Raw genomic sequence first — 27,175 nt, 5'->3', positions numbered from 1 at the left:
TTTTCTTCTTTTCTTTTTAGAAAATATTTATTTAGTTTTCATTAATGGGTGTGGGTGTGTGCTGAATGTGTGTATGTACATCATATGCATGAAGTAGCCCATCATAGTCAGGAGAGGGGGATGAAATCCCCTGAAACTGGAGTCAAGGGCAGTTATGAGCTGCCATGTGGATTCTGGGAAGTAAATACTAATCTTCCACAGTAGCAGCAAGGGCTCTTCACAACTGATTTCTCTCTAGCCCCTTGTTCTGTCTCTTGCTTTTAAGAATGAAGGACTATACACACTTGTGTCTTTTTGTGATCGCACATACACATACTTGTAAATATTTTTAGCAAAGGGTCTTGCATTTAATCATCTTCCAAAACTGTATGAATAAACTAACAAATCATGCTTACCATCACAAAATCAATCTGAATTGGAATAACGAAAATCCAAGCAGTTTGATATAATACCATCTGTACTTTACTTGCCTGAAAACTAAGACAACATCATCTGCTATATTAAGTTAAACTTAAATTGCCCAGCATATTTTATAGGATGAGTAGATAGGATTACAAAATGTACAAAATTTCTAAGAAAAAGCCATAGACTGTACAAGCCTATATAAATTTCCTCTTACTGGAACAGTGGTTGCCATTTACAAGAAAAAATACTCTCAAGATAGGATTTAATTACTATTATTACTTAATATGTGAAGGAAAATAAGTTGATATTTTTTCATTTTATTTAAATCATCAAAATATTTTAAAATTGATACATTAACCTTGTTAATAACTTTAAATTCCTAATACATATATACTGTTTTTATTTTTTAAGATGTTTTATTATTTAATCATATGCCAATGTGCAGTTATGTGCACAAGAGTGCAAGTGCCCAAGAAGGGCAGAGATTTCAGAGCCTCTAGATCAATACTTACAGAGGGTAATGAGCATCTTATGTGGGTGGATAGACCTGACTCAAGTCCTCTAGAAAAGCACCAAGTGCTTTTGGGCCACCTCTCCAGTGACAAATGACTTATTTTTCAGAAACATAAAAGAAATTATAACTGGATAGCATATCCTCTAGGCTCATAAATAATTAATAAAATTTTAACTACATACCTTGCAACTGAATTTTATTCTCAGGACTTTGAACCAGAACAGAGCTGACAGAATCTAGGTTGTCATAGTTACTGCAGCCAAGAGGACCGGTCCGTGTTTCTGTCACCTGATAAACAACACATCAACTTTATTACATAAATCAGACTTTTACAATGTTCTTTCTGTTGAGTGTGCTTATCTCACACTACAATATTAAGCGTTTGATGGTAAACATCACTGAAAGTTCTGAAATATAGTAGACATCAAGAGGTACTTCAAAGCACAAAGATGAACAAAGAATTATGTCTCCAGCTATTTGTTTTCCTTTGAGCCAGGCATGAATCTAATACATATGAAGATCATTTTGGGAAGAATGTAACTAACATATAATTATTAATATTTTAAAAAGGTAACAGGACCATACTCTTCAAAGCTTTTGAAAAATTTGACTCATATAATAATTATTTTGTTTTCATTTGAAAATCAAAGTCACCTCCCAAGCCACTGTCTAAAACTGACCATCAATTTTGTTACATGAAAATGCAAATATATACACTTTTATGAATGCAGTAACTTCCAAGCTGTTTGCCTTCCATCTGCTAGGCAGGCAGGATGTGTCCCTGCTCAGTAATTATCTTAATCTGAAGACTGTACTCTTTCCATGCCCCTCCTCCAGCCAAGTTTTGGAAAGTTCTTCTTCCTCTATGTTCGCTAACCTATTTTATTTATGTTCAAGCTTAACCTCACGCAGAGTCACACTAAGAAGCCCTCGGTGTCAACCCATGAACTCTCTCTGTTACCTAGTCTCTCTGGATCTGTGGATTATAGCATAGTTATCTTTTTTCTTTTATAGCTAATATCCACTTATGAGTGAGGACATCCCCTGGAGGCGATTGGAGGATTGGAAAGGGGAACAGGGGAGAGGAACTGGGAAGAGAGGATGTGCAGGAGGCTGAAGCTAGGGTGTAAATAGATGAATAAAAAACATAAATAAAAATAAAACCCAAAATCTTTTAAAATAAAAAAGTACTTTGTTCTCAATGCAGAGCTTTAGTATAATTGTGGAATTTCATATTGTGGATATACATTAATAAAAATCTGTTGTTATATGTATAACTTTATCATTATTTTTCCAAAATATAATTCACTGATCAGTGTTCAATTTAGTTAAAACCTGAGTTCTAATAATTTTAGAACTAATTCAGAAATAATTTTAAATACATTGTATTGATGGATAAATTCTTCATGTTTTATTAAGTTTAGAATTAGGAATAGTGTTTGTTCATACATATTTTACTTTTAATATAACAATGAAATGGATACAATTAAAAGCTTAAATCTCAACTATTAAACAAATATTTTCACAAAAACACTTACCCTGCCAAAAACAGAGTACATACCATGATTACCTGAATTGTTGGACCATCAGTTGAAATATGAAAGTCTAATTTATGGATTTCTATTATAAGGAATACATTTATTCTTGAGTTGGAATGCTGGGAGTGGCTGTTCATCAACCTGCCATGTGCTTGATGGTCTAGGGAGTGTGAGTGTTGTTCAACATGTGGCATGGTAGATGGAGTCTTACTATTTGTGAAAGGTAAAGCTGAACCTGCTCAAAAATTTCTCTGTAGAGAACATGCTGTGTGACTATGATAAGCATGTATTGGATTCAGTCCCCAAGTATTTATGTGGATTTTGCTTACATTATCATAATATTTTCATTGAAGCTACAAAAAACAGAGCAAACTTTGAAAAAGACATACATGTAGTTTTCCTTTTTCCTTCAACTCTCTCTCTACTGTTTCAATTATTTCACAGTTCTAGAATTTTACAGAGTACAAATCCCTTTCTAAATCTAAGAAATATTATTGTAATTGTGTGAAAAATAAAACAGGCTTGTGTTTGCTTAGGTTGAATGAAATGTGTGCAGTTAATTGAACTGGAAATGAACTGTCACTGCTATTAAAACCAAACCGTATAATATGATGAGCTATTTAATACATACATATATAGTTTAAGTAAAAATCTTCTTATCTGAGCTGACAGCACTTCCCCTAATAACTATAGACTATCTAATATAAAACCGAACACGAGGCTTGAGGAGTCCTTTTCTGAGTTGTTGGTTAGTGTTATCCAAGAGACTCACAAAAAATGATATGTTTTCTCCCTTGCCCTTGGTCCCCACCTAGAACTTGGAGTGAAATCCCTATTGCTTAAGGCATTATGACTTTAAATATGCAATCTTGAGGATCTAAGCTAGTTCTGACCTGAAAGTCTCCTATTTGACAACTAGCATTCATCATAGAGGGCTCTATGCAAGTTTCCATGGAATCAGTCAGAATTCCTTCTTAGATATGATGTCTGTGAACTAAAACTATGATACATCATGGCATTATATACCAAAGGCAAAAATACTGACATGTATAGCTTGGCAGTAACCAACAGCTGCCTAATTGTACTTAATGCCCTCAAAATCATCCTTTCATTGAAAACTACATGGGCCTACATAGTCCAGGAAGTTGGGGAAGAGCCAACCATTATTTTCCTAAACCAGTATCATTCCTAACTACATTCTAAATATTTATCATGTTTATCTTTATAGCCACAGATAATGTAGGTTTAACACTTTAGTCTCCTTGCAACAGATAGAAACAATACAGAAAACAGAGCCCATAAAAATACAAAGGGAAGGAAAACCTGTGGTGGCACCTCTCAACTCATACATCTATTGCAATTCTCCTTTTCCTAAGTCTAAATTGAGTATCATAGAGAAAGAGAGGATGAAAAGGCTTTAAAAGCAAGAGCAGCAAGATATTTGTTGTGAGATTTTTGTTTCCTAGAAATGTCACAGAAACTACACCAATGAAGTCTCATTAACATGTATGCCTAACAAAGCTGCGCAAGGATGGCATCCATATTTTTATGCTAATATGGAAGCAGGGAGTCTTATAGGTGTCTCAAGCCTAGACATTGAACTACAGCAAGGTAAGGAATTCTGACAGTAGGAGAAATAGTTTTCCCCAGGAAAAAGACCTCAGGTTATCCAATACCAAGTGACTAATACTGAGATCATATACATCCCGCTCACACTATGTTGAGTGAGCAGGTTGTATTTACATATTTTGGAATGTACACACATGCACGAAAACACACACACATTTTTTTTAAGACTGAGACAAAATTCTATTTTTGTATAGCCTTGTTTTGATGTTAATATAGTTACTTATAAACATATACAATATCTTTATTGTGGTAGTCAGAATGTAATTGACCCCATAAGTTCATAGAGATTGGCACTATTAGGAAGTGTCACTTTGTTGCAGTATGTATGTGAAAGGATGAGCTACACTAGTGGGTTGGTGGAAGAGTCACAGCCATGGCAGAACCCAATACTAGTTTTTAGAGTTTTATTGGAGGGAAGGTGGGGGAGAGAGAGAGCCAGGCCTGGTGGAGGCAGAAAGATGGCGGGAGCAGAGCAGAGAGGAAACAGAAAGAGGAGCACAGAGAGAGAACGTAGGGGTCCTTGTATGGCTTTTTAAGGCAGAGATTGCATGACCATGCAGTGGGTATGTCTATGATGTAAGATTTTAGATCCAGAAGAGTGAGAGCAAGATCCTAACATTATGGCCTTGTTGGAGTAAGTGTGTCACTGTGGGGGTGAGCTTGAGGTCTTATATATGCTCAAGCCACATCCGGTGTCTCAGTTCACTTCCTGTTGTCTGAGGGTCAAGATGCAGAATTCTCAGCTCCTTTTCCATCACAATGTCTGCCTGTATGCCGCCATGTCCTGTCATGATGATAATGGACTTAACCTCTGAAATTATAAGCAACCAATTAAATGTTTCCTTTTCTAATAGTTGCTGTGGACATAGTGTCTCGTCACATCAATAGAAACTTTAGTTAAGACACTTAAATATTAATGATTCCAGATTGTGCCTATCATGGAATATATATATATATATATGTGTGTGTGTGTGTGTGTGTGTGTGTGTGTGTGTGTGTGTGTGTGTGTATGTATGTGTGTATATATATAATATGTATGTGTATACACACACACATACACATATATATAAGAATGACCAGTGGCACACTAATACAAAAATGTTGGTTAAGGGAAAAATCTTTGTTAAATGTCACACAACAGAAAAGAATAGCACCCAGAAAACCAAAAATCTGAAGTTTGTTGCTCTGCAGCTAATGACACAATTGAGGAGTTTTCATAAATAAGATTAAGTAAAAGCCCATTTACATGTACTGAGTGTAAATTATATGTGCTTTTGAAAATAATACATCAAAGTATAAGCATATATTTTATTTAATTATGCATTGATTTTAAGGTATCAGACCTTTGTATCATCACTGATTTTTAGTACATTATTTGAGTACAATTCCTATATATTTATACATTCTCACATTTTTGAAGTAGTTAGCAGTGAATATAGGGTCTTAGGTATTATCACCAAGTTTTGTTCCACTCACTACCATGATGACCCTACACATACACTTTATCAGAATAAGCACTTTTCTGTTTGGATCTTTCAAATATCATATAAATGATTTGGTCCTCATTTTGACAAAACTGACTTCTGCTTCTCAAAAATTCAATATAAATGTATGCTCAAAAAAAGCATTTATTTCAAATCAGCTATGCCATATTATATATATATATATATATATATATATATATATATATATATACATATATATATATATATATATATGCATCTTATGAAGCTTTTAATGTTTCTAAGAATGTTACAAATGGTCAAAGGGAAGAATGTCTTATCTCTTTTGAGTTCTGAAAAAGACATAAATGTGTCTCTTCCCCTGACAGTGTCTTGTCATCTGTGTACTACTTCTTGGTTACATGACTATAAGACACAGAGAGTAGCAATATTATTATTTGTTCGACCTGCCATTTTCAATAAAAACAGTAATAAATGTCTGTGTTGGAAATACAAGCAACTAGATAAATGACTAGCCCAGAGGAACAACTGCTAATATTTTCCCATTTTTGCTTGTTTACCGTCAGAGTTTTATTACACATGAAAATAGTTGAAACTGGAAGAAATTGCTGTTCATAGCCATTGCTTGATCATAGTATCAACACATTCGCAGTCATTTATCTTTCACAGATCTTTGATTTTTTTATCATTTTATTTGTATTTACTCTGAAAATTTCACCCATATATAGAATGTGTTTTGATATTATCAAACCCCCATTCCTTTCAAGTCTTTCCAGGAACCTTCTTTCATATCACCCTCCAAAATTCTTATGTTTTGTTTGTTAGTTCTGCTTTGTTTTGTTTCATTTAAAATCCGACTCTGATTAGTACTAACCAGTTGCAAACAGGAGTGGGATTTATTGAGTGGGGTCATCTGACCTAGATTCTCCACATATAGTTCTACCAGAACTTAACAGGAGAACTCATCCAGAGCCTTTTTCTTTGAAAAGACACAGTTGTATTTCACAATTAAATCTGGTTATACCAAATTAGCTTTTGAGTAATTATATATAACTCTGCTTACGTAAACTAAAACTGGGCAATTGGTATGAATTAAGTATCTCATTTGCAAAAGCTTCCTTAAGTCAAGAAGTTGAAGAGGTCATGAATCTGAAAGACAATCAGGGGCACATGGGAGGAGTTGAGTGGGAAGAAGGGAGGTGAAATGATGTAAATACAGTACTCATGCATGAAATTCTCAAAAAGAAAGTTAAACAATAGATGAAATTGCTTACTTTTCTTATCAAGGACCTGAAAAATAGAAGCATAAAGAGATGCTACCATGTACTCTATAAATTGTTTATTTTAAAGAGAGATGCAAAGTAATAGTATTGATAATACTGCAAAATAATTGTTTTCTTAAAAACATCACTGAAAATGTCTTCATAAGTAGAAAAAGACATAACCTATGTGTCTAGTATAAAATAAGTATGAATGTGACAAAAGGCATGCAAAGACATTCACAAGGGCATTCTCAGTACAGCCGGTTAGCAGTGCAATTTAGAAAAAAATGTCACAATTGCTATCAGTTATTAATATAATGTGGAAGTTAATTTAGAGCCTGACTATTATAGCAGAATATTAAAGACAATGACATAGAATAAGTAGGAATAGGTCTTACAAATTTAATGTGCCAGAAGTCCATTATGATAATGTTAAAATTAGGTGAATTAAAAAACAATAAATAAATAAATAAATAAGGAAATATCACACTTCATCTGCTAAAAGAATTAGGCAAAGTAACTGAGTGTCATAGACCAGGATGACAGTTTGAGTGTGTGGGAGTGACAGTAAAGAGCTATGAAGATCTGTTAACTTCCAGTAACTTCCAAATTTTGATGAAAACAGTTGCTAAATGGTTGCAACTTGAACTCTTGGTTCTGTAGTTATGTTATGTACTAACAACTAAATTGCCTAATAGGTTAATATCATTTGTATTAATAAAGCTAGTTAATATTTTTTCTTAATTCATTGTATCAGGACAGGTACCAAATCATATACATCTGCAGCCACAATTATGGATTTCTTTGTGCCTATTTATTCATTTTTCTCATCAGTCATCAATGTATCAAAGACTAGAGAGATGGTTCAGTGGCTAAGGGCATTGACTGCTGTTCCAGAAGACCTAAGTTCTATTCCCAGGACCCACATGATGGCATACAATCCTGTGCAACCCTAACTACAGGGATCCAAAGTCCACTTCTGACCTCTGAGGGTACCAGGCATATATGTGATATCCAGACAGGCAGGCCAAACATCCACATGCATAAAATGAATAATTCTTATGAATGAATCAATCAACAAATAGATAATAAAGTAGATAAATAAATCCAGGGGCTGAAGAGATGGCTCAGCATTTAAGAGTCCTTACTGCTTTTGCAGAGGGTCTGTGTTCAGTTCACAGCACTCACATGTTGGAACACAATCATCTATGAACACCTCTTCTGGTCTCCAGATCCTCTTTCTTTCATGCACATAGTACACATGAACTCATGCAACTACACACAGATAAAATAATACATAAAAGTAAAAATCTTTAGTAAATGTAGGTTCAATTAATATTAGCTCATCTAAAAATATATCATAACTTTTTTCTAAGCCTGGGGATATTACTTTTCCAAAACTACCAATGTAAGTGTTATAAATCATTTATCTAATGTGAATTAACATACTCATGTTTATTTCTATATATGTATGTGAGTACATGTATATGTATGTATTCATGGTCTCTACTCATTTGCCTCTAATTTAAAAATCAACCTTACTAATAAGCCCACCTATAAACAACAATATGAATAAGCATAGAATGTGAGAAAAATATTATGTTTCATTTTGAATAATAACACCTTTTCTTGTGTTTGTATGATTATGTGTGAACTTTACTTGAAATAATTTAGCATAGCTAATATTAATAATATCAGTTTTTAATTCATGTAGCTAATACTCAAAATGGAAGTCAAAATAATTATTTGAGTATTCGTAAACATCCCAGAAACCTATCTACTAAAATATTTTCGAGAAAAGATGTTTAAAACATTATTAAAAGTACTATTTTCCAGGACTAGATAAGAAATGGAGGAATAAATATGCAAATAATTAGGGATTAAAATGTTCAAGATATTTTTGTATCCCATCTTCTTATTACAAACATGCTTATGTTTATTAACAATAATCATAAAATTATAATGCAAACAGCATATCTCTTGTATGTTTAACTCTCATCTTCTTATTACTAACCACATTGTACCTGGAATAGTGTAAGAGTTCATTACCTGTAGAGTAAATCAGCACATAAGTACTTATATTTTTCTTAACTCTTTGTTACAAAGAAATAAGAAATTAAAAACTTTATTACAAAGGAATACTTAATGTACTAAACTTTCAAAAAATTAGTTGCAGAAAAATAATCAATAGAAAAACACATAAATTTTAAAGCTATGTGAGATCTGGAGAAATCACCAATCTTTCTGGTTATCCATTAAAGATATTTACACCTTACATATAGCTTACATTATCAGATTTACAAACACCAAAGAAAAAAATGACTGTATTATTTATTTCACAGAAGGTGTAGCTTTAGGATTTTTCTGGCTTCTATGAAATATAAATATTGAACTTATAAGAATCCTTTCTATTTTTTCTATCAGTTATTAATTATTTCAACATTTATCAAGCCTTTATCATCAGCCAGCATAGAGCTCATTCTTTATCTCACTGACATACTTCTACAAGTTACTTTTAACCAATAAATGTATTTTCAGACATCATCATTATAAAGTACCTGAAAATGTTTTTATTGGATAAAGCTTTCTTCAGGATCAAGAACATTTTGTAATTCTCAAAATTGTTTATTTTTATATATTACTTTGTAAGTGTGAAAACACATATGTCAAATACTTCCAGATAAAATGCATGAGTACAGCAAATCTATACATTTTTACATCTACGTGAAAAAACAAGCATCATGCTTAGTGTATGATGCATAATTAATAAACATAATGATTTAAAATATATTTGACATTGTCAGTGCTTTCTTGAACCTGTTTTACATATTTAGCAGTAGTTCAAAAACAGTTTATGACATATAATCAATGTTCATATTACCAATGTTTTCTTATGTAAAGCACAATTGCCAAACACAATTTTATTGTGGAGTATATGAAGATACTAAATTATATTTCTATGCAAAAAACTTCTTTCAGAGAATTGTTTACCATAATTCTATGCCCTGTAATATCAATAGATTAAAATATGCTTAGATATAGAATTAATTCATTTAAAGGAATCATTTTTGTTTTATTTTACTTTTATGAATGTATTGTTAAAATTCTATATATTATACAGCTATGTGAGGCAGCACACATGTGTGAGTGCAGATGCCTCTGTAGTCCTCAAGACAGCATCAGGTTCCCTGGAGCTGGTGATAAATGTGACCCTGGGTGACCCAATTTGGATGCTGAGAACTGTATTCCTGTCATCTGCAGGAGTAGTACATGATCTCAATGCAGACATCTCTACAGCCATGACTGGTCAGTTCAGAAAGCTCTTCAGATTTTCTTTTTGTGGGTGAGGAGCTTGGATATTTGAAACAAGACACTAAGAAACTATTATAGTTAGGCGTGCATGATGGCGCATATCTTTAATCAATGCATTCGGAAGGCAGAGGAAAGATTCTCTTTGAGTTGAAGAACCACATGGTCTACATAGAATATGTGAGGTCAGCAAGGGCTACTTACTGTGACCCTGTATCAAAAAGATACTACAAACTGTAGCCAGAGTTTTCCTGTGTTCCGACCAGTCTGCAGCCGCTCAGACCCAATAAACACACAAAGGCTTATATTAATTAAAACTGCTTGACCATTAGCTCAGGCATACTACTGACTAGCTCTTACACTTAAAATCAGCCCATTTCTGTTCATCTATATATTGCACACATTTTGTGTAGCTTTACCTTTGTGCCATTACTTGCTGCTCCCTGGACGGCAGGCTGGTGTCTCCTGACTCCACCTTCCTCTTCCCAGAATTTTCCTTGTCTGCTTATCTTGCCTATAGTTTCTATCTGGCTACTGGCCAATCAGCATTTTATTAAACCAGTATACAAACACATCATTCCACAGCATTTCCCCGTTTCTTATTAATTAAAAAGGAAAATTTTAACTTTAACATAGTAAAATTATATATAAAAAAATAGTTATCAAGCAAGAATTATAGTTATAATATTTAGTCTACTTGTATTTGGCAAAATTATAGAAGATATCCTATCTGTCCTATATTTTTGAGTCCAAGGTTCATATCTACCTTATTGCCTATCAAAACCAAGGAAAACCATAATTATAACTATCTAGTCTTCAAGTACATCAAAGACCCCAGAAGGATATAATATTACCTAAGTAAATAGGAAATGAATTGTAAGCAACTTCCAAAAACCTAGAATGAGAGAAAGATGGTTGCCTAGACAGTCATCCAAAGTTCCTCTGCAAAGTTGGGGTATCCATCTTCAGCCCACAGGCCTAGAGTCTCTCAGTTGCTTCTCTCTGTGTCCTGTAGAATGTCTGGCAGTTTCTTCTGTGAAGCAAGAACCTGAAGCACCATCTCATCTTGCAAAGTTCAGTGGTCACCTTCCTATGGGTCCTGAATGTCCAGTCGATACAATATTTTGCCAGGCAGTCCAGGCAAGAACAGTTTCTTGTCCAAATGACTATTTTTGCCAAGAAGAAGATAAACTCCATATGGAGTGTTTTAGACACCCATCATTCACTTTGAAGTAAATCAGTGCTGCCAGAAGTAGACATGTCTCACTGTTCAGAAAGTCTAAGTTTTAAAAAATTTAAAATGCCAGATTCTGTAGGTCTTTGAAGTGTTTGAAGATGACCTACCTAACTGAATTATATCTATGTATACCTAGAAAACTTAACATGACTATAAGTTTGACTATCATAGAAGACTAATTATTACTCTGTATTTCTTAATTATCCACCATAATTTCAAATGAGCTACATAAACTTAATACCTTAAACAAGAGTTATATATATATATATAACTTTATATATATATATATATATTTATATATATATTTATATTTTGTTTATATATATAAACAAAATCAACTGTAAATTTGTATCAATAAACTAAAATCCATAGCAATGTAAAACATTTTTGCTGTGTATGATTGATTGATAAATAAAGTGCTGATTGGCCAGTAGCCAGGCAGGAAGTATAGGCGGGACAAGGAGAGAGGAGAATTCTGGGAAGTGGAAGGCTGAGTCAGGGAGACGCTGCCAGTCACTGCCATGAAAAGCATGATGTAAGATACCAGTAAGCCACAAGCCACATGACAAGGTATCGATGTATAAAAATGGGTTAATTTAAGATGTAAGAGCTAGTCAATAGTTAGCCTGAGCTAATGGCCGAGCAATTTTAATTAATATGAGCTTCTGAATGTTTATTTTATAAGTGGGCCACGGAACTGTGGGGGCCCGAGGGGGACTCTAGAAAACTCCAGCTACACATTTCAAACAAGTTGATGTTCTTTAAAAGTAGGTTCAAAGATCTACCCTTTTATCCTATCACAGCTATAATATCTCCTCTCTTTTATAGAAATAGATTGTATATATAACCAACCCTCTTTAAATAAAAACAAATATTTATAAACAATATTTTGGGAATTTGGGCATTGCTTAAGGAGGTACAAAATGTAAAAGTTTGAAAGATATCATAGGATAGTTTTCTGTTGATAATACATGTTAGTATAGAAAGTGAATTAGGTACATTTTGGACTCACTAAAATAGGTTAGACAAATGGAATATTTTCTCTGAATTTGTCAAATGCAAATGGACTAGACATTGCTGATGTATTTATTGCCTGTATATATTGTATATAGTTATTGTACTTATTGTACATAGTTTTTCTTATATTAGTAATAACTTTTTTATTATTTTTTATTTTTATTAGACAAAAAAGGGAAATGTGATATTTTAGTTGTGCTGAAATGTGGTGATATTTTATTTGTATAATAATAAAGTTTGCCTGGAGATCAGAGGACATAGCAAAGCCATTAACACAAAAGTCAGGCATTGGTAGGACACGCCCTTAATCTGATCACATGGCAGGCAGGGTCTCTGTGTGTTCAAGGACACACTAGGGAACAACCAAGCATGGTAACACATGCCTTTAATCCCAGTACGAACCATAGAGACCTGGAGGTCTGTACAGACAGTCAGTGACAAGGAAGTGAGATAGCTGGGCTAAGAGCCAATGAGAGGGCAGAACAGCAAGGCAATAAAAGCCTGGGTAGACAGGACATATCTCTCTTGGGAAGCTACAATAGTGTGGTGAGTAAAGGTTAGCTGGTGGCTCTCACTATTTCCCTGATCTCTAAGGCTTTCACCCCTATATTTGGCTCCATGTTTCTTACTTAATAATACCATTTAGAAATTCGTCTACAACCAACAGCACTGATGTAAACAAAACAGAGACTATCAGCATAGATTATTAAAGTATGAAAATAGAAACAATGGGAGGCAAAATGAATTCATGTGAAGATAAGAGTTAATGTTTGAGAATATTACAGAAGCTAGGGCACAGATTTATTTGGGAACACAGCAGAGTTTACCTTTCAGGAGCACCCTTACTTCCAAGTGATTGCTTCTTGTTCTTGGCTCCATGAGTCCATACACAACTACAATGATTGGCCTACTTTTGCGTACCCTATAAATTATCCTCTATCAAAGTAGTATTGAGGCTTCCCACCTACAAATAGCCACAAGGCAATCTATTGAGAGAGATTGAGTGCACTCTGTGAGCACACATTTAAAAAATAAAATTGCACAGCAGGCTAGATAAAAGGAAGATTTTAGGGGAAAATGAAGTGTCTATTAAGTCAGAGCCAGGTCGCCTAACAAACACAGGATCTCTTGGTGCTTAGTCCATGGTTTCCATGTAACATTAAATATGTAGCACTTCTTGGCCATGGAGCAGCCAAACCTGTGCCTCACTCCTATATATGTTATTTTTTATTTACTTTTAAATCTGTGGCTCACTCCTATATATGGTATTTTTTATTTACTTTTAATTCACACCAATCTTAAATGACAGAAACTTTAAGAAACTAGAGAGAAAAAAAAAGAATCTCCTTCCTTGGGTTCCTAACAACCAGGATATACATTCAGAAGCCTTAAGCTATGTTTGTGGTGGTTACTGCAACTGACAGTATTATGTAAGTTTGTGTTTTATTGTGCAAGCTCCATAAAATACATTGTTTTACACTGTGATTGTATTGCACTACAGTTGTCTAGGAGTCATCTGATGTCTTCAATATTAACACCACAGAGAAATAAATTACACCACAATAAATAAATAAATAACACCACAGAGATCACAGACAGACTGCCCAGTGCATGACAGGTCTGAATATGCTGTCTGAATATAATAAGATTATTATGCAAGCCCCACATTTGGCAGTTTTGTGGTAAAGCCTTAATACCTTTTCTCTTGTACCAAATAAATTAAACTGTAGGAAAATGAGGCCAATATTATATCATATATGTTTTATAAATGAAACCAAACTGAAAAATAGAATATTGGTTGACGTGTGTGTGTGTGTGTGTGTGTGTGTGTGTGTGTGTGTGTGTGTGTGTGTGTGTTTGCTTGTTCTTTGGATTATAATCTCATTGACTTTTAGTTTCTTCATGTATTTGTTTATTCACGTGTGTGTGTGTGTGTGTGTGTGTGTGTGTGTGTGTGTGTGTGTGTGTGTGCATAATTCAGAATACAGCCTGCTGAAGCCAGCTCTCTTCTTGTACAACTTGTATTCTGAGGATAGAACTAAGGTCATTAGACATTGACCCACTGTGCCCTCTCACTGGCCCAAATTTTAAGTTCTCATTCTATTGAAATTGACCCCGAACTTTAAAATTGAAGAGCAAAAAGGTATTTCTAAATGAAAGTTGAGTACAAAGATATCACATCATTATAAAATATACAGTATTTTTAATCATTTTGAAGAAGAGCATAATCAGTGTCCTCTTATAAATGAAGATACTGAGTTTGATGCTCTCTGAAAGACTAAATTTAGCATAGCTAAATCTCCCAAGAAAAAGGATTAGAAAATATTTTCTTCCCTGGAAATAGTGATTTCTGTTTGGAAAAGAACATTCTTAGAGTGCCCTTGGTGGGTTTTCTTGTTCTTTTACCAAATGCCTTCAATGGCCTTAACCTTAAAATTCCCTGTCCTCACGAGATGGAATAATGAAGACACACAGCTGGCAGAGATTTTGATCTACATTTGAACACATCTCAACAAGATCAAAATCAGATCTGTTGTAGCTCTCAAACAGAGCTGCATCTTTTATTGATGTTATATTAAGACTCCGTTCTCTACTTTGGAGAACTCACCTCCTTAACCCCACTGTCCATCACAGGATACCAGTTTCTGTGGATGGAGCCTCAGCCCAGCAGTGAGAAATAAGCTGATGCTCCTGAAGGTAGGTATTAGAATCCGAATTCTCTATTCTGCTTTCTTTGACAGAGTAACTAAAAATACTCACGAGTAAATGTCAAGTGTTGGCATGAAGCTCCTATCACTACATTAGAGGACAGTGGCAGCAGCAGCAAGGTCATTGACAGACCATCATAACTAAGAGCTCACACAAAACACACCCTGGCCAATCTGTCACTGTCATAGTGCCAGCAACCGTTTCCCAAGTGTTACAGCATATTAGGACCCCAATGATAGATACCTGATTAGAACTAGATGTTTGTGTGTGCCTCTCACATTTGATGAAAAACTTCATTATTATTCTTATTTTTAATTTTTCCTTTGGTTTAGGAAGCAATATACTGTATTAAAGTATTTCTCCAAATGTCTTCTATTTTACTTTTTAAAAAAGCCTTAACATAAAAGTTCCTATTACTCTTTTGAAATTGTGTATTTAATATCATTCTGAAATATTTATTAAAGCTGTTCTTATTGCTTGTGTCTTTTGAAGTTCCAGCCTTATCATATATTTCTTAATGGATATCCATAGTTTCTGACTTCGTTTTTCTCTTCATAATAGGACAAATAATGCCTGTGCATAGACTGGCTGAACTTTCATACTGAGACTGTCATATCCATCCATTTATCACCCAATTAAATGAGCACCCAAGAGAACTGATGAGCACAGCATAGAAAAGCTCTGGACTTGAGAGCATCATTAGCAAGACAGAAGTGAATTTCTTTTTGCAACTGGTCATTACAGAACAGTTCTGTCATTTATTTTTTATCTGAACAAAATTGGCTTTGCTCACAAAATGTTAGTGGAAGTTCTAATTCTTTTGGCACTCATAATCACTAAAAGTAGCACTAAGGTAACTTTGTAAGAACACAAATAAATTATATTGGAAAAGAGGTACTATAACAGTCATATAATAGTATATGCTTTTTTGGAATTTCAAAACTTATAAATAATCAAAGTATTGGTCAAATTTCTTTGTGATATTTGATAATATCTTTTATTGCTAACCTCACCCAATTTATTTTTATTTTTAATTTTGCTTTAAGAGTATAGTGCACATTTTTTACCTTTAAACATTAATAAAAGCATGATAAAAATACAATATAAAAAATGATTCATTTCAACATATTTATCTATTTCTTAGACAAAATAAAAAAGTGTAATAAATCCACTGTGAACTTTCACACATATTTCTTTTATGCCTCATGCCTTTCCACCCAGTCTTCCTATCTTCCATGTTATATTCCTGATGACAGTTCCTCTAAAGACTAGATCACAAGGAGTTTCTTTACTCCAGTGGTATTTATCAGATTGTTGGGAAGTTTTATTAGGAAATAAGGGCACTAGCAACAAAGCATAATACAGCAGAACAGTTCACTGTTAAAGAGGTCTAGGTTTATGAACTTTGATCTCAACACTGGTCTTAACTGTGCCATGTGGAGATCTTTAATTCTTTCAAATACTAAAATCCACCCAAATGCAACAAAATTATTAAAGAGATAAATATTCTTAGTCTTTCATTTCAATTTTTTGATTTTTCTTTTTCAATACAAGATTACAGGACAAAACTTCTATGTATGGAAATTTTCATAATGTAGAATTCTAGAGAAATTTTTGATGACTGTGGAGTGTATGGCTATTTTCTATGCTGTGAAGTGGATGAAAGGCTAGAGCTGTTATTTCAATGGCATGCTTTGAAGTATAATTCCAACCATCTCAAGGCTATTTCTCTTCACTTACAATAGAAGCAATTACTAGTGTTATCGAAAATTTTATTTGGTTACTTATATTGCTAAACATGTGTTTTCTATGTTTAAAAAGATATAATTATTGTGTCCATTGGGCCTCATGTCACTTTTCTAAGCTAGCTATTAATCAGTGAGGAAACACAAAAATCCTGTTTAGTAATTTGTGACTGAGTGATTTCTTCCATTTTAAAGACACTACTGTGCACATTAAAATGAAAAAAAAAATTAAAAATTCTAGGAAGAATAACCCTAAACTAGTACTTCAAATTATTTCATCATTTTTCCTTCTTGATTTTAAGATTTTTTTGAAGCACTAAATATAACAAGGATACAAAAAATCACATTCAAATGTGTAAAAAACCATAAATTCCAAACTACAAACATTGATAGCATGCTTTATTTAACTGTTAGAACAAATTGTAAGTTCCAGAAAAGGAAGATATTAAAAGGAAGGGGACTATGCTACAACCATGAGGTTGATCTCAATTTTAAAGCCTGCCACTAACCAGCGAGGTTAGTGTAGTACATACATTAAATTACAGAGATAGGCTGGAGAGATGGTTCAGAGGTTAAGAGCACTGGCTGCTCTTCCAGAGGATCTGAGTTCAATTCCCAGCAACCACATGGTAGCTCACAACCATCGGTAATGAGATCTGGCACCCTCTTCTGTTAGGCATACAAGCAGGCAGAACAGTGTGTACATAATACATAAATAAATCTTTTTAAAAAAAATTTACAGAGACATGATAGCTTTTTTCAGGGGGTAAAACATACACATAATTTACATATATTATTAGAGACAAATCTCTCTCCATATATGCATATATGATTATATATTATAAAGCTTTATTACTCCAGGTCCAAGATTCATATTAAATAAGACTCTGGCTACAATGTCATATAGTTACTAGGTATCAAAGGTATAGATTGAAATGTACATAAGAAATTAATTTGATATATGACTTCCAAATATCTAATGTTGTTAAAAATTATGCACTAATTTTCTGAAAAAACAAATCTAATATATAGGAACTTGCAACATTGACATAATTGAGTACATAACATGACTGATTTTTTAAAAAAATTATCAGAAAATTTTTATATACATTACTGAAGTATTTAAAAACATATCAAATTTATAAAAAAATTAAAGTGTCATTAAAGAAGTTTTATAATAAAAATGAATTATATATAATACTATTTCAATTTCTAAAACTCAGTTTTTTTATTTAAAGTAGATCTTCTTTTAATACAATATATTTTGGTTAAAGTTATTCACTCTCACTTTCCTACCCACCCAACTCTATCCTCTCTCTCCTCAGATTGCAAACAAGCATGTAAAAAATAAATGATAAAAAATATAAAATAAAAACAAACAAACCAGAATAATTAAAAAAAAGAAGAAGAAGAAGAGCCAGGCGGTGTTGGGAAATGCCTTTAATCCCAGCACACAGGAGGCAGATACAGGCAGATCTCTGTGAGTTCGAGGCCAGTCTGAAGACACCACACAGTTCAGCTGCAGGAGAAGGGATAAATCTGGCTGTGACCTGGAGGCCTCCACACCGAGAACTGGTTCTCCTAGTTTCAGAAGGAGCCATGAAATGAGCCAATGGAGAAAAGCAATCAATGTTCGTATCCTGCTATAACGCCAATGATCCACAGCAATGACCAATAAGGCAAGACATCTCCAGAGGAGCATTATTGGCAGTTATAGCTTAAGGATCAACCAATAGCAATTTAACTGGACTCAAGGCTTATTCAACAGGAAAGAATTCATGCCTGGCACTGTAAGTTTGGCCAACTACCTGTGTCTGGTAAGGCCATGGAACCTGTAAGAGAATCTATTTTTGCCACTTCACTGAACCAACAGAATCTCCAACTGTATTCTCAATACTCATCTTCACATCCACAGGCTGCCATAGCACTCACCCCTTACCCACGCAACTTCATTTCTTGTTACAGACAAAGATAATTGCAGGAAGTCAGAAGGGGCAAAAAGGCAGAGAGTGGGGTGCTTGCCACATTATTTTTAACAAGACAATCCCTCCACTTAAAGTTCAAGAGACTTTGAGAAATCGTATAGAGAAGATTTAGATAAAGTCAGAGGATCAAGACACCTCTTGTGAGAAAGAATCTCATAAAACAAGAAAATAAATCTTAAAGGGCACAGAATGAGGGTGGACAGAATTCTGGGGGACCTTCCAGAGTCATGGAGGCAATATAGGTGAATACAATCAAGAATCTTTGTATGGCGTTCTCTTTAAATTGGTAAATATGCAATATTATTTTATTAAAAGGAAAAGACGTCATTTGTTGGAACCTAGTAATTTTACTTTCAAGGAGCCCAGTGCCTATGGTGGGACACCTTTTACAGCCTTGGTGCAGGGGGAGGAGCTTGGACATGCCTCAACTGAAGGTACAGTTATAAAATACTGGAGTTTATATTTTATTATTATAATTTTAAATTAACATTTTTTAAAAGACTTCATTATGTACCTTTAACTAGCCTGAAGTTTGCTTTGTAGACCAGAATTACCTTGAACTCAGAAATCCTTAGTATTTGGATAAAAGGAATGTAATATCATGTCAGTCTCTGTTTGAAATAATTTTCTCTTTAAATATTATAGAGTCATTTAACAAATCACTTACATTTATAGTAAGCATAATTCAAGCATCTAAACTTTACTGTCTGTAAAACTGTACAGGATTACAGATGTCCTGTTTTACACAGAATTTCCATTATCCATTAATGCCCTGATCCTCTAAAGAAATGTCAAGAAATATTTAAATCGATTTTACTTAAGAAAAGTGATGGAGATTTTAACTTCTCTTTCAGTTTAATTTAATTTTAGTGTGTGTGTGTGTGTGTGTGTGTGTGTGTGTGTGTGTGTGTGTGTGCAGGCAAGTGTGTACCATGACACATGTGTTAAGATCAGATGACAACCTTTTGTAGTTAGTTTCCTCCCACACCTTGGGGTCCTAAGCTGGAGCTCTGCACACATCACTCTCCACTCATCCATTTGTATGGGGTTTCGCACCCCAATTTCATATTCACTTCTGTTAAAGTGCTGAATTTATAGAAGATATTTTTACATCATTCTACCTATAATCTTTGGTTATTTAATTTGAGAGATGTCATGTTTGTCTCACTGGATGAGCAGAATTCATCCATCTCAAATTGCACTAATAACTTTAAAGTTTCCTTTTTCCTTTAAAGGGATGAATGAACTCACTTATATTTTACATTACATAGATTGGCTTAATTTTGGGATCTAATATGTTATGATTTTTATTTAATTTCCTTTCTGCTTTCCCAAATTTTATTGGTTTAGTTAAATTGGTATTCATTTCTTCTGGCAGCATATTCAATTTCAATCTGTGTCTTAGAATTCAATAACTCCCCGTCATGTGTATATTCACAACCCTTTGCCATTAGGAATAAAGTATTTCAAAATATATGTCTATATTTCAAGTATGTGTGTATATATGAAATATATGTATATATGTACATACATACATACATATACATATAAAAAGATCTGGATTTATTGATTTTTCTACTCAGTTGTGGTAATTTTTATTCTAATATTTTACTTATTCTTGATTGCTTATTTCTTTAGAGAACATTTTCATATTTTCATCTAGTTGATGTCTTCAATTTAGCTTCTATATTCTATCCTGATCTCTGTGTTTTTATCTTTTTACCTTTCCTCCTGATGTTTTTTAGGTAGAAGTTCAAATACTATTCCTTGAGTAGTAATTCTCCTTCAGTTTATTTACTAATGCCCACTATTTGGACTTTCATTTGCTAAAAAGTCAAAAATACTTCTTTTGAAGCATACATATTGTTTTCTATTTGTTTCTCAGCTTATTCTCCTATTATGTCTGTATTGTTATTTTGTCATTTGGACTCTGGTTCAAATAAAAAAAATTAGAACATTTCACTTGTAGGACTCACAAAAAGAGTATAGTATACTAGACGGAATTTTGCCTTGGGGTTTAGAGTTACAGATATCTGAGAGTCCTTTTTAATCCTCTCAACCAAAAATCAATCAGTGCTCTTGTAGCCATTCTAATTTTGTCTCCTTGCCTTTTACTGTTCGGATATGTGTCTCTCTCTCCTGAATAAATAACTCACAGACAAAAATGGTGCCATTTCCATTTATAAAGCATGAATACCCCCACAGAATTGAGTGTATCATCACTGTGCATTAATGCTCCCTATAGAAGCATCTTAACTGAGGACTCTGTAAATCTTCAGACCAATTTATCATAAACTAGGGGGTTATACATTTAATTATTTATAACAATTACAAAATCACATCAGTTTGTATTTTGTTTTAAAAATAAATACTAACAAGTATTAATGTATTATCTTTAAACTAGAAACTAAAAGGTAGTGTAGATTTCAAAACTAGAGACTGGTTTTTGGTTATATCTTTAATAAAATTACAGTGTTTATGAGTTAAATAATAACTGCATATATTTTGTTTAAAAAGGGAATAATTGATAATTTCTGGCTCCTGTGTAAACCATAATTTTCTCTAGGTATGATTGTATCTCAGAAGAGGTTTCAAGCTTTATCTTGGACCAAAGGTGAACTTGTCTGAGAGAAAACTAAATTGCTTTAACCACTTTTGAGTTGTGTGAAGGTGAAAGCACATTTTTCATACACCTAGCTAAAGCGGGCTGCAACATTTCCTACTGACGTAAGTTACAAGTGACTAATGCTATGTATTTTAAAGCTGACAGAATTATTATACTTCTCACAGAAACATCTAAATTTAAAAAAAAATATCTTTTTAAGGAAGTCAAAATTTTCCACTTATGACTCACAAAATTGTAACAGAAGTCTATAGTTTCAAAGTGAAGAAAATATAGTTAAGGTCCAATCAAATATCTGTCTAAATTAGAAGAAATGGTCCAGTGCATATCAAGTAACAAAGCACTTAAGGGAAAAAGTGTTAAGAAGCTAATGCACTTTAATATGTACAAGTAATTTAAGCTCATCCTCTCATATTACTCATAGAAGAACAAAAGTCATTTGCAGTATAAATTCTATATATGCCACATCATCTGCTGAGATGGTTAAGTATCACAATGAAAATATTATTAATTAGGAACATAAATTTGTTATAGACAATATTACCAATTACTTGTGAAATATAGGTAGGATTTCTTTAAATCTCCAAATAAACCTGTTCAAATTTTAAACTACACAAATAAAAAATTGAATGTTATATTGTTAATGAGGAAAGTGCAATGTCCTTTGTTAACTTCATATTTGTGTCAACAGCTTATTTATTTCATTTTATTTTTGGCATGTTAATTTCTACATTCATTTATACTTAAGTGTTCTGAGATTGCCTTGTGTGATACTTCCAAAGCATTTTCCTACAGTTTGATAAGTCTACTCAAGTCAGTGAGGAAATGGTTCAGTAGGAATCAGGTGAGAAACATCACTTAATAGTAGAGAATACTCCCTCACAGGCAACACATAGAACTGATAATAAGAAACCCTATGAATGTCAAAAATCTTTGGACCATGGGTTAAGCAAGTGTCAGAAAGCATACATCTTGGAATGCTATTCAAGCTGACTCTGAAAAAATCCAAGTGTAGTAAGGAGGAAGAAGGCATAACAAAGGTCTGTGATAGATTTTTTCCACATATTTTTATTAAGAATTTTTTAGTATTTTACATATCAATTGCAGATCCCCCTCTTCCCTCCTCCCCCTCTTCCAGCCTTCCCCCTCTCCAACCCACTCCTCATTCCCTCCTACGAAAAGATAAGGCCTCCAATGGAGAGTCAGCCTGATACACTCGGCAGAGGCAGGTCCAAGCCCCTCCTCCTGCCTCAAGGCTGTGCAGGGTGTTCCACCATAGGTAATGGGCTCCAAAGAGCCAGGGTCATGCACCACAGATGGATCCTGATTTTATTGCCTCTTAGACAGATCAAGCTAGCACAACAGTCTCGCTTATGCATATGTCCTAGTCCAGTGCTGTGGGGGCTCCACAGGTGTTGGTATAAATTCCATGCATTCCCACCAGTTTGATTTGTTTGGTCTGTAGGTTTCTCCATCATGATCTTGATGCCCCTTGCTCATATAATCCCTCTTCTCTTTCTTGGACTGGACTCCTGGAGCTTGGCTGTGTTTGGCTGTGAATTTCTGCATCTGCTGCCATCAGTTACTGGAGAACTGTCGGTGGGAGTTCAAGCTAGTACAGCCACCCTGGAAATCAGTATGGGGGTTTCTCAGAAAATTGGGAATCAATCTTCCTCAAGACCCAGCTATACCACACTTGGGCATATACCCAAGGAATGCTCAATCTTACCACAAGGGCACTTGCTCAACTATGTTCATAGCAGCATTATCCGTAATAGCCAGAACCCGTGTTAGATTCTTGTCAAGAATGGAGTGAAAGTGAAAGGCAATTAAACTATCAGACCAGTAGGAAAGTGATAGAAGACACAATTATTTTTCTCAGCTTAATATAACTAACAATATGTGAGTTTTTAATCTAATAAAGGTACAATAACAGATACCTGTAAAGCAACCACATATTTTCCAATTTTTAGCAACATTTTTGCACGTCACTTATCCCGAGGAAACGACATCAGTTGTTCTCATATTCAGACAATGATGGTTGATAAAGACATGATTTTGAGATAATTGAATTTGTATTAATTCAAAAGAAAAATCAAAGAAGGATTTTTTTCTCTGGATCAGGTTTGTCTGAAACCTCGTGAACAGATTTAATAAATTGTCACTTTGTTTAAAGTTTAGGAACATGTATTTTCTTCTTTCCTTCTTTTTCAGCTTTTTAGCTTCCTTCTCTTACTATTATATATAAAATTTATTCTCTTTGCATACATTACATCCTGACCACAGTTTTCCTTCCTTCCACTCCTTCCCGTCTCCCCCTCCACCAAACACACAGAAAACATACACGTTTTTCTGAGCCTTTTGGTTACTGAAACTTGTACTTCACTAATCTGACAAAATACACTCAACAAATAGGTTTTTAATTTACTGTATAGATCACTGTCTATATTCATTCTCAGTGTCACAAGCATTTCAAAGCCAGGGAGGAAAAATTTACCCTGATACAGTGCTAAGTTTGTCGTTCAGCTAGATAGAATGCTTCTTGATTCTTTGGAGAACATAAACTATAATATGCAGAATTTTTAAAAATGGTACAAGCCTTATGATTATATTAAATTATGTTATTTCAAAATAAATGTTATGTTCCCCGTTGTTTTATTACTATTTCCTCTGAGAAAAGGAAAGAGGAGGTATTTGATGAGTAAAGTCCTTCTGGGATTCCTGTAAAACTGAAAATGATTTCCACATCTATGACCTTGTAGAAACGACTTACTTCATTTTAGCATTTTGACCCTCAGGGGTTGCTGCCCTCCCTGTCCACAGCACATGTTCTGTCCATGCTAGGTTATGCTCATGTAATTTCCTTAGCATTTACTCTGGCTTTTTAATCCTGGCTCTACGAGGAGAGATCAGAGTGTAAATATTTATTTGTGTAAAATAGACACTAGAAAACAATATTTTATATTATTACAGTATCTAATATCGTTTAATATCCTAAACATTGTTTTAACATCTTTACAAATATTAACTCAGGCTGGAGAGATGGCTTGGCCAATTAAAAGTCTAGGCTCACAAGCAAATGATAGCTCATTTGTTTCCTCAACAAATCTGTCCTATCCTAGGCCTGGTGATTATGACTCAAGTTTGAGTTGATAGTACCATGTGAATTATTATCAAGAGAGCTGATTTGCATTCACATATTCTGGCTTATAAATTCATGTTATTAAATATTGAAAGGAAAAGGTGGCTTTCTGAGTAAATATAAATATTTTAAAAGAATAAAGGAAAATACTTATTGGTAAGACCTTGAGAGTTAAAAATGTCATGTATTTAGCAGTATAGAGAGACAGACTAAGACAAGAGGAGGATGTAGTAGTGAAGTAGGTCTAGCAATCCCTACTAACATAATTCAATAACATAAATGTTGAAAGGTAACAAAAGAGAAGTTGCATAAGATAAATTTGTTATCACATTGTATGCATAATGTAAGGCTAACACATTTCCTAAAAAGACTTAAGACTACATGGTTTCTGGTCTTCGTTAAGAGTTGAAACCACTGAGAGAACATTCCACACTGAAATCCCTCCACATAGTCTGATCATACCTTTATTATCTCACTCTGCCTTCATGCTAATTTTACCCTTACTGTGTACCATTATTTTAATTGTTGTTGTGTGTTTGATTGCAAAACTTATCAATGCACATCTCAATAAAAACAATTCATTTGGCAAATTTGATATCCTTTTATAAGGAAATCAGTCATCAAACTACAAGGTGCACATGTTAAGAACATCTATGAAAATGCACAAATAACAATATGGGTAATTTCCAAAGAACACATAATCTCTTCTTAATACAAAAAAATTATACAATGCTTTCTAGTCTTTTCCTATCAGTTACTATATTGGACTTTCTAACCAAGATTAGGAAAAAATAATAAATAAAAACATTAAGTTGGTGAAGAAATGAAAGTATTTTTATTTGCAACTGGCTTAAGATTTGGAGAGAAAAATTTCAAGAACACACCTTTAATCCCAGCACTCGGGATGCATGGCCAGGTAGATCTCTGTGAGTTCATGACCAGCCTGGTCTACAGAGTGAGATCCAAGACAGGCGCCAAAACTAAGCAGAGAAACTTTGTCTTGAAAAACAAACAAACAAACAAAACAAATCTGCTAAACTAAACTGAACTGAAAGTCAAAGTAGGTGCAATAGAGGTGGCTTAGGTGGTAGAGCACCCACCTAGCATGCACAAGGTTCGAATTTCGATTCCCAAAACCAGATGAACCAGACATGGGTTATACAACTATAAACATGGGAACTGGTAATCAAAGTACTACAGGCTAAAGAAAGAAAGTGTAGGTTAATGAATTCAAGTAGACAGTCAATAAATGAATTCATGAATCAATCATCTCATAAGTTATAGCAAATATGTTTAGATTATGCAAGAGCAAAATAAGTCTTTTCATAGAACTGTCAGCCACACAACAAAGACTGAAAGATTGAAATTGGATTCTAATGTCACATGACAACCATAAATCAAATCAAAATGAACCAAAGAGATGAATGTAAAAAACACAGTTATATATTGCTCATAAGGTAATGTGATGGTAAAAACAATAAAACAAAAAGTCGGACTTCTTCAACATAAAAAAAATTTGTTTTTAATATCATAAAGAATTTGAGAAACTTTTTTTTTTTTTTTTTTTAGTTTTTCGAGACAGGGTTTCTCTGTAACTTTGGAGCCTGTCCTGGACTAGCTCTGTAGACCAAGCTGGCGTCAAACTCACAGAGATCCACCTGCTTCTACCTCCCGAGTGCTGGGATTACAGGTGTGCGTCACCACCGCCCGGCATTTTTAATTAATTAATTTATTTATTTATTTTGATGGAGGAAAGGCTTTAATTAGCTTATAATTGCACATCACTGCCCATCATTGAGAAAAGTCAGAACAGGAACCTGGAGGCAGGAACTGAAGCAGAGATAATGGAGGAAAACTACTTACTGGCTTACTTTCCATGATTTGCTTTGTTACCTTTCATATAGAGAGCCCAGGCCCACATGCCAAGTGATGGTACCACTCAGAGAGGGTTGGGCTTTCCTACATCAATAAGCAATCAAGAAAATACCCCAAACACATGTCCACAGTCTTACCTGATAAAGGCAATGTCTCAATAGGTATTCACTCTTTCCAGGTAAGTTTTGTGTCAAGTTGACAAAAGCTATGGCATTCAACGTATGTCAACTTTGGCACAAAAGTGCATCACCTTAAGCCATAACCTCTTCATTTCTTTTTTTTTTTAATTTTAATTTTAATTTTGCAATACAATTCAGTTCTACATATCAGCCACGGATTCCCTTGTTCTCCCCCTATGCCCTCCCTCACCTTCCCCCCAGCCCACCCCCCATTCCCAGTCCCAAACACCCTAATTGTCGTGCTAGAAGCCCCATCCAACTACTGAGGGATCTGGATGCAGAGATCCATGGCTAGGCCCCAGGTGGATCTCTGGGAGTCCAATTAGCGAGAATGAGGAGGGTTTATATGAGCGAGAATTGTTGAGACCAAGGTTGGATAAAGCACAGGGACAAATAGCCAAACAAATGGAAACACATGAACTATGAACCAATGGCTGAGCGGTCACCAACTGGATCAGGCCCTCTGAATGGGTGAGACACTTGATGGGCTTGATCTGTTTGGGAGGCTTCCAGGCAGTGGGACCAGGTCCTGTGCTCAGTGCA

General features: G+C 34.2%; 1 protein-coding gene across 3 annotated transcripts in view; it reads right to left on the bottom strand.

Moving 5' to 3' along the window:
• The window catches only part of Brinp3 (BMP/retinoic acid inducible neural specific 3), a 373,866-nt gene that overhangs the window by 121,099 nt on the left and 225,592 nt on the right, over nucleotides 1–27,175 (bottom strand). For all 3 annotated transcript variants that reach the window (XM_052737127.1, XM_052737128.1, XM_052737129.1), the window contains exon 5: nucleotides 1,102–1,207. In XM_052737127.1, coding sequence (XP_052593087.1) covers nucleotides 1,102–1,207 — 106 coding nt within the window. The remainder of the gene's footprint in view (nucleotides 1–1,101; nucleotides 1,208–27,175) is intronic.

The sequence above is a fragment of the Peromyscus californicus genome, unplaced genomic scaffold, assembly GCF_007827085.1.
Source record: "Peromyscus californicus insignis strain IS unplaced genomic scaffold, ASM782708v3 Scaffold_14__1_contigs__length_90479793_seg_2, whole genome shotgun sequence".
Taxonomy (NCBI): Eukaryota; Metazoa; Chordata; class Mammalia; order Rodentia; family Cricetidae; genus Peromyscus; species Peromyscus californicus.
This window is presented reverse-complemented; position numbering and strand designations above follow the sequence as displayed.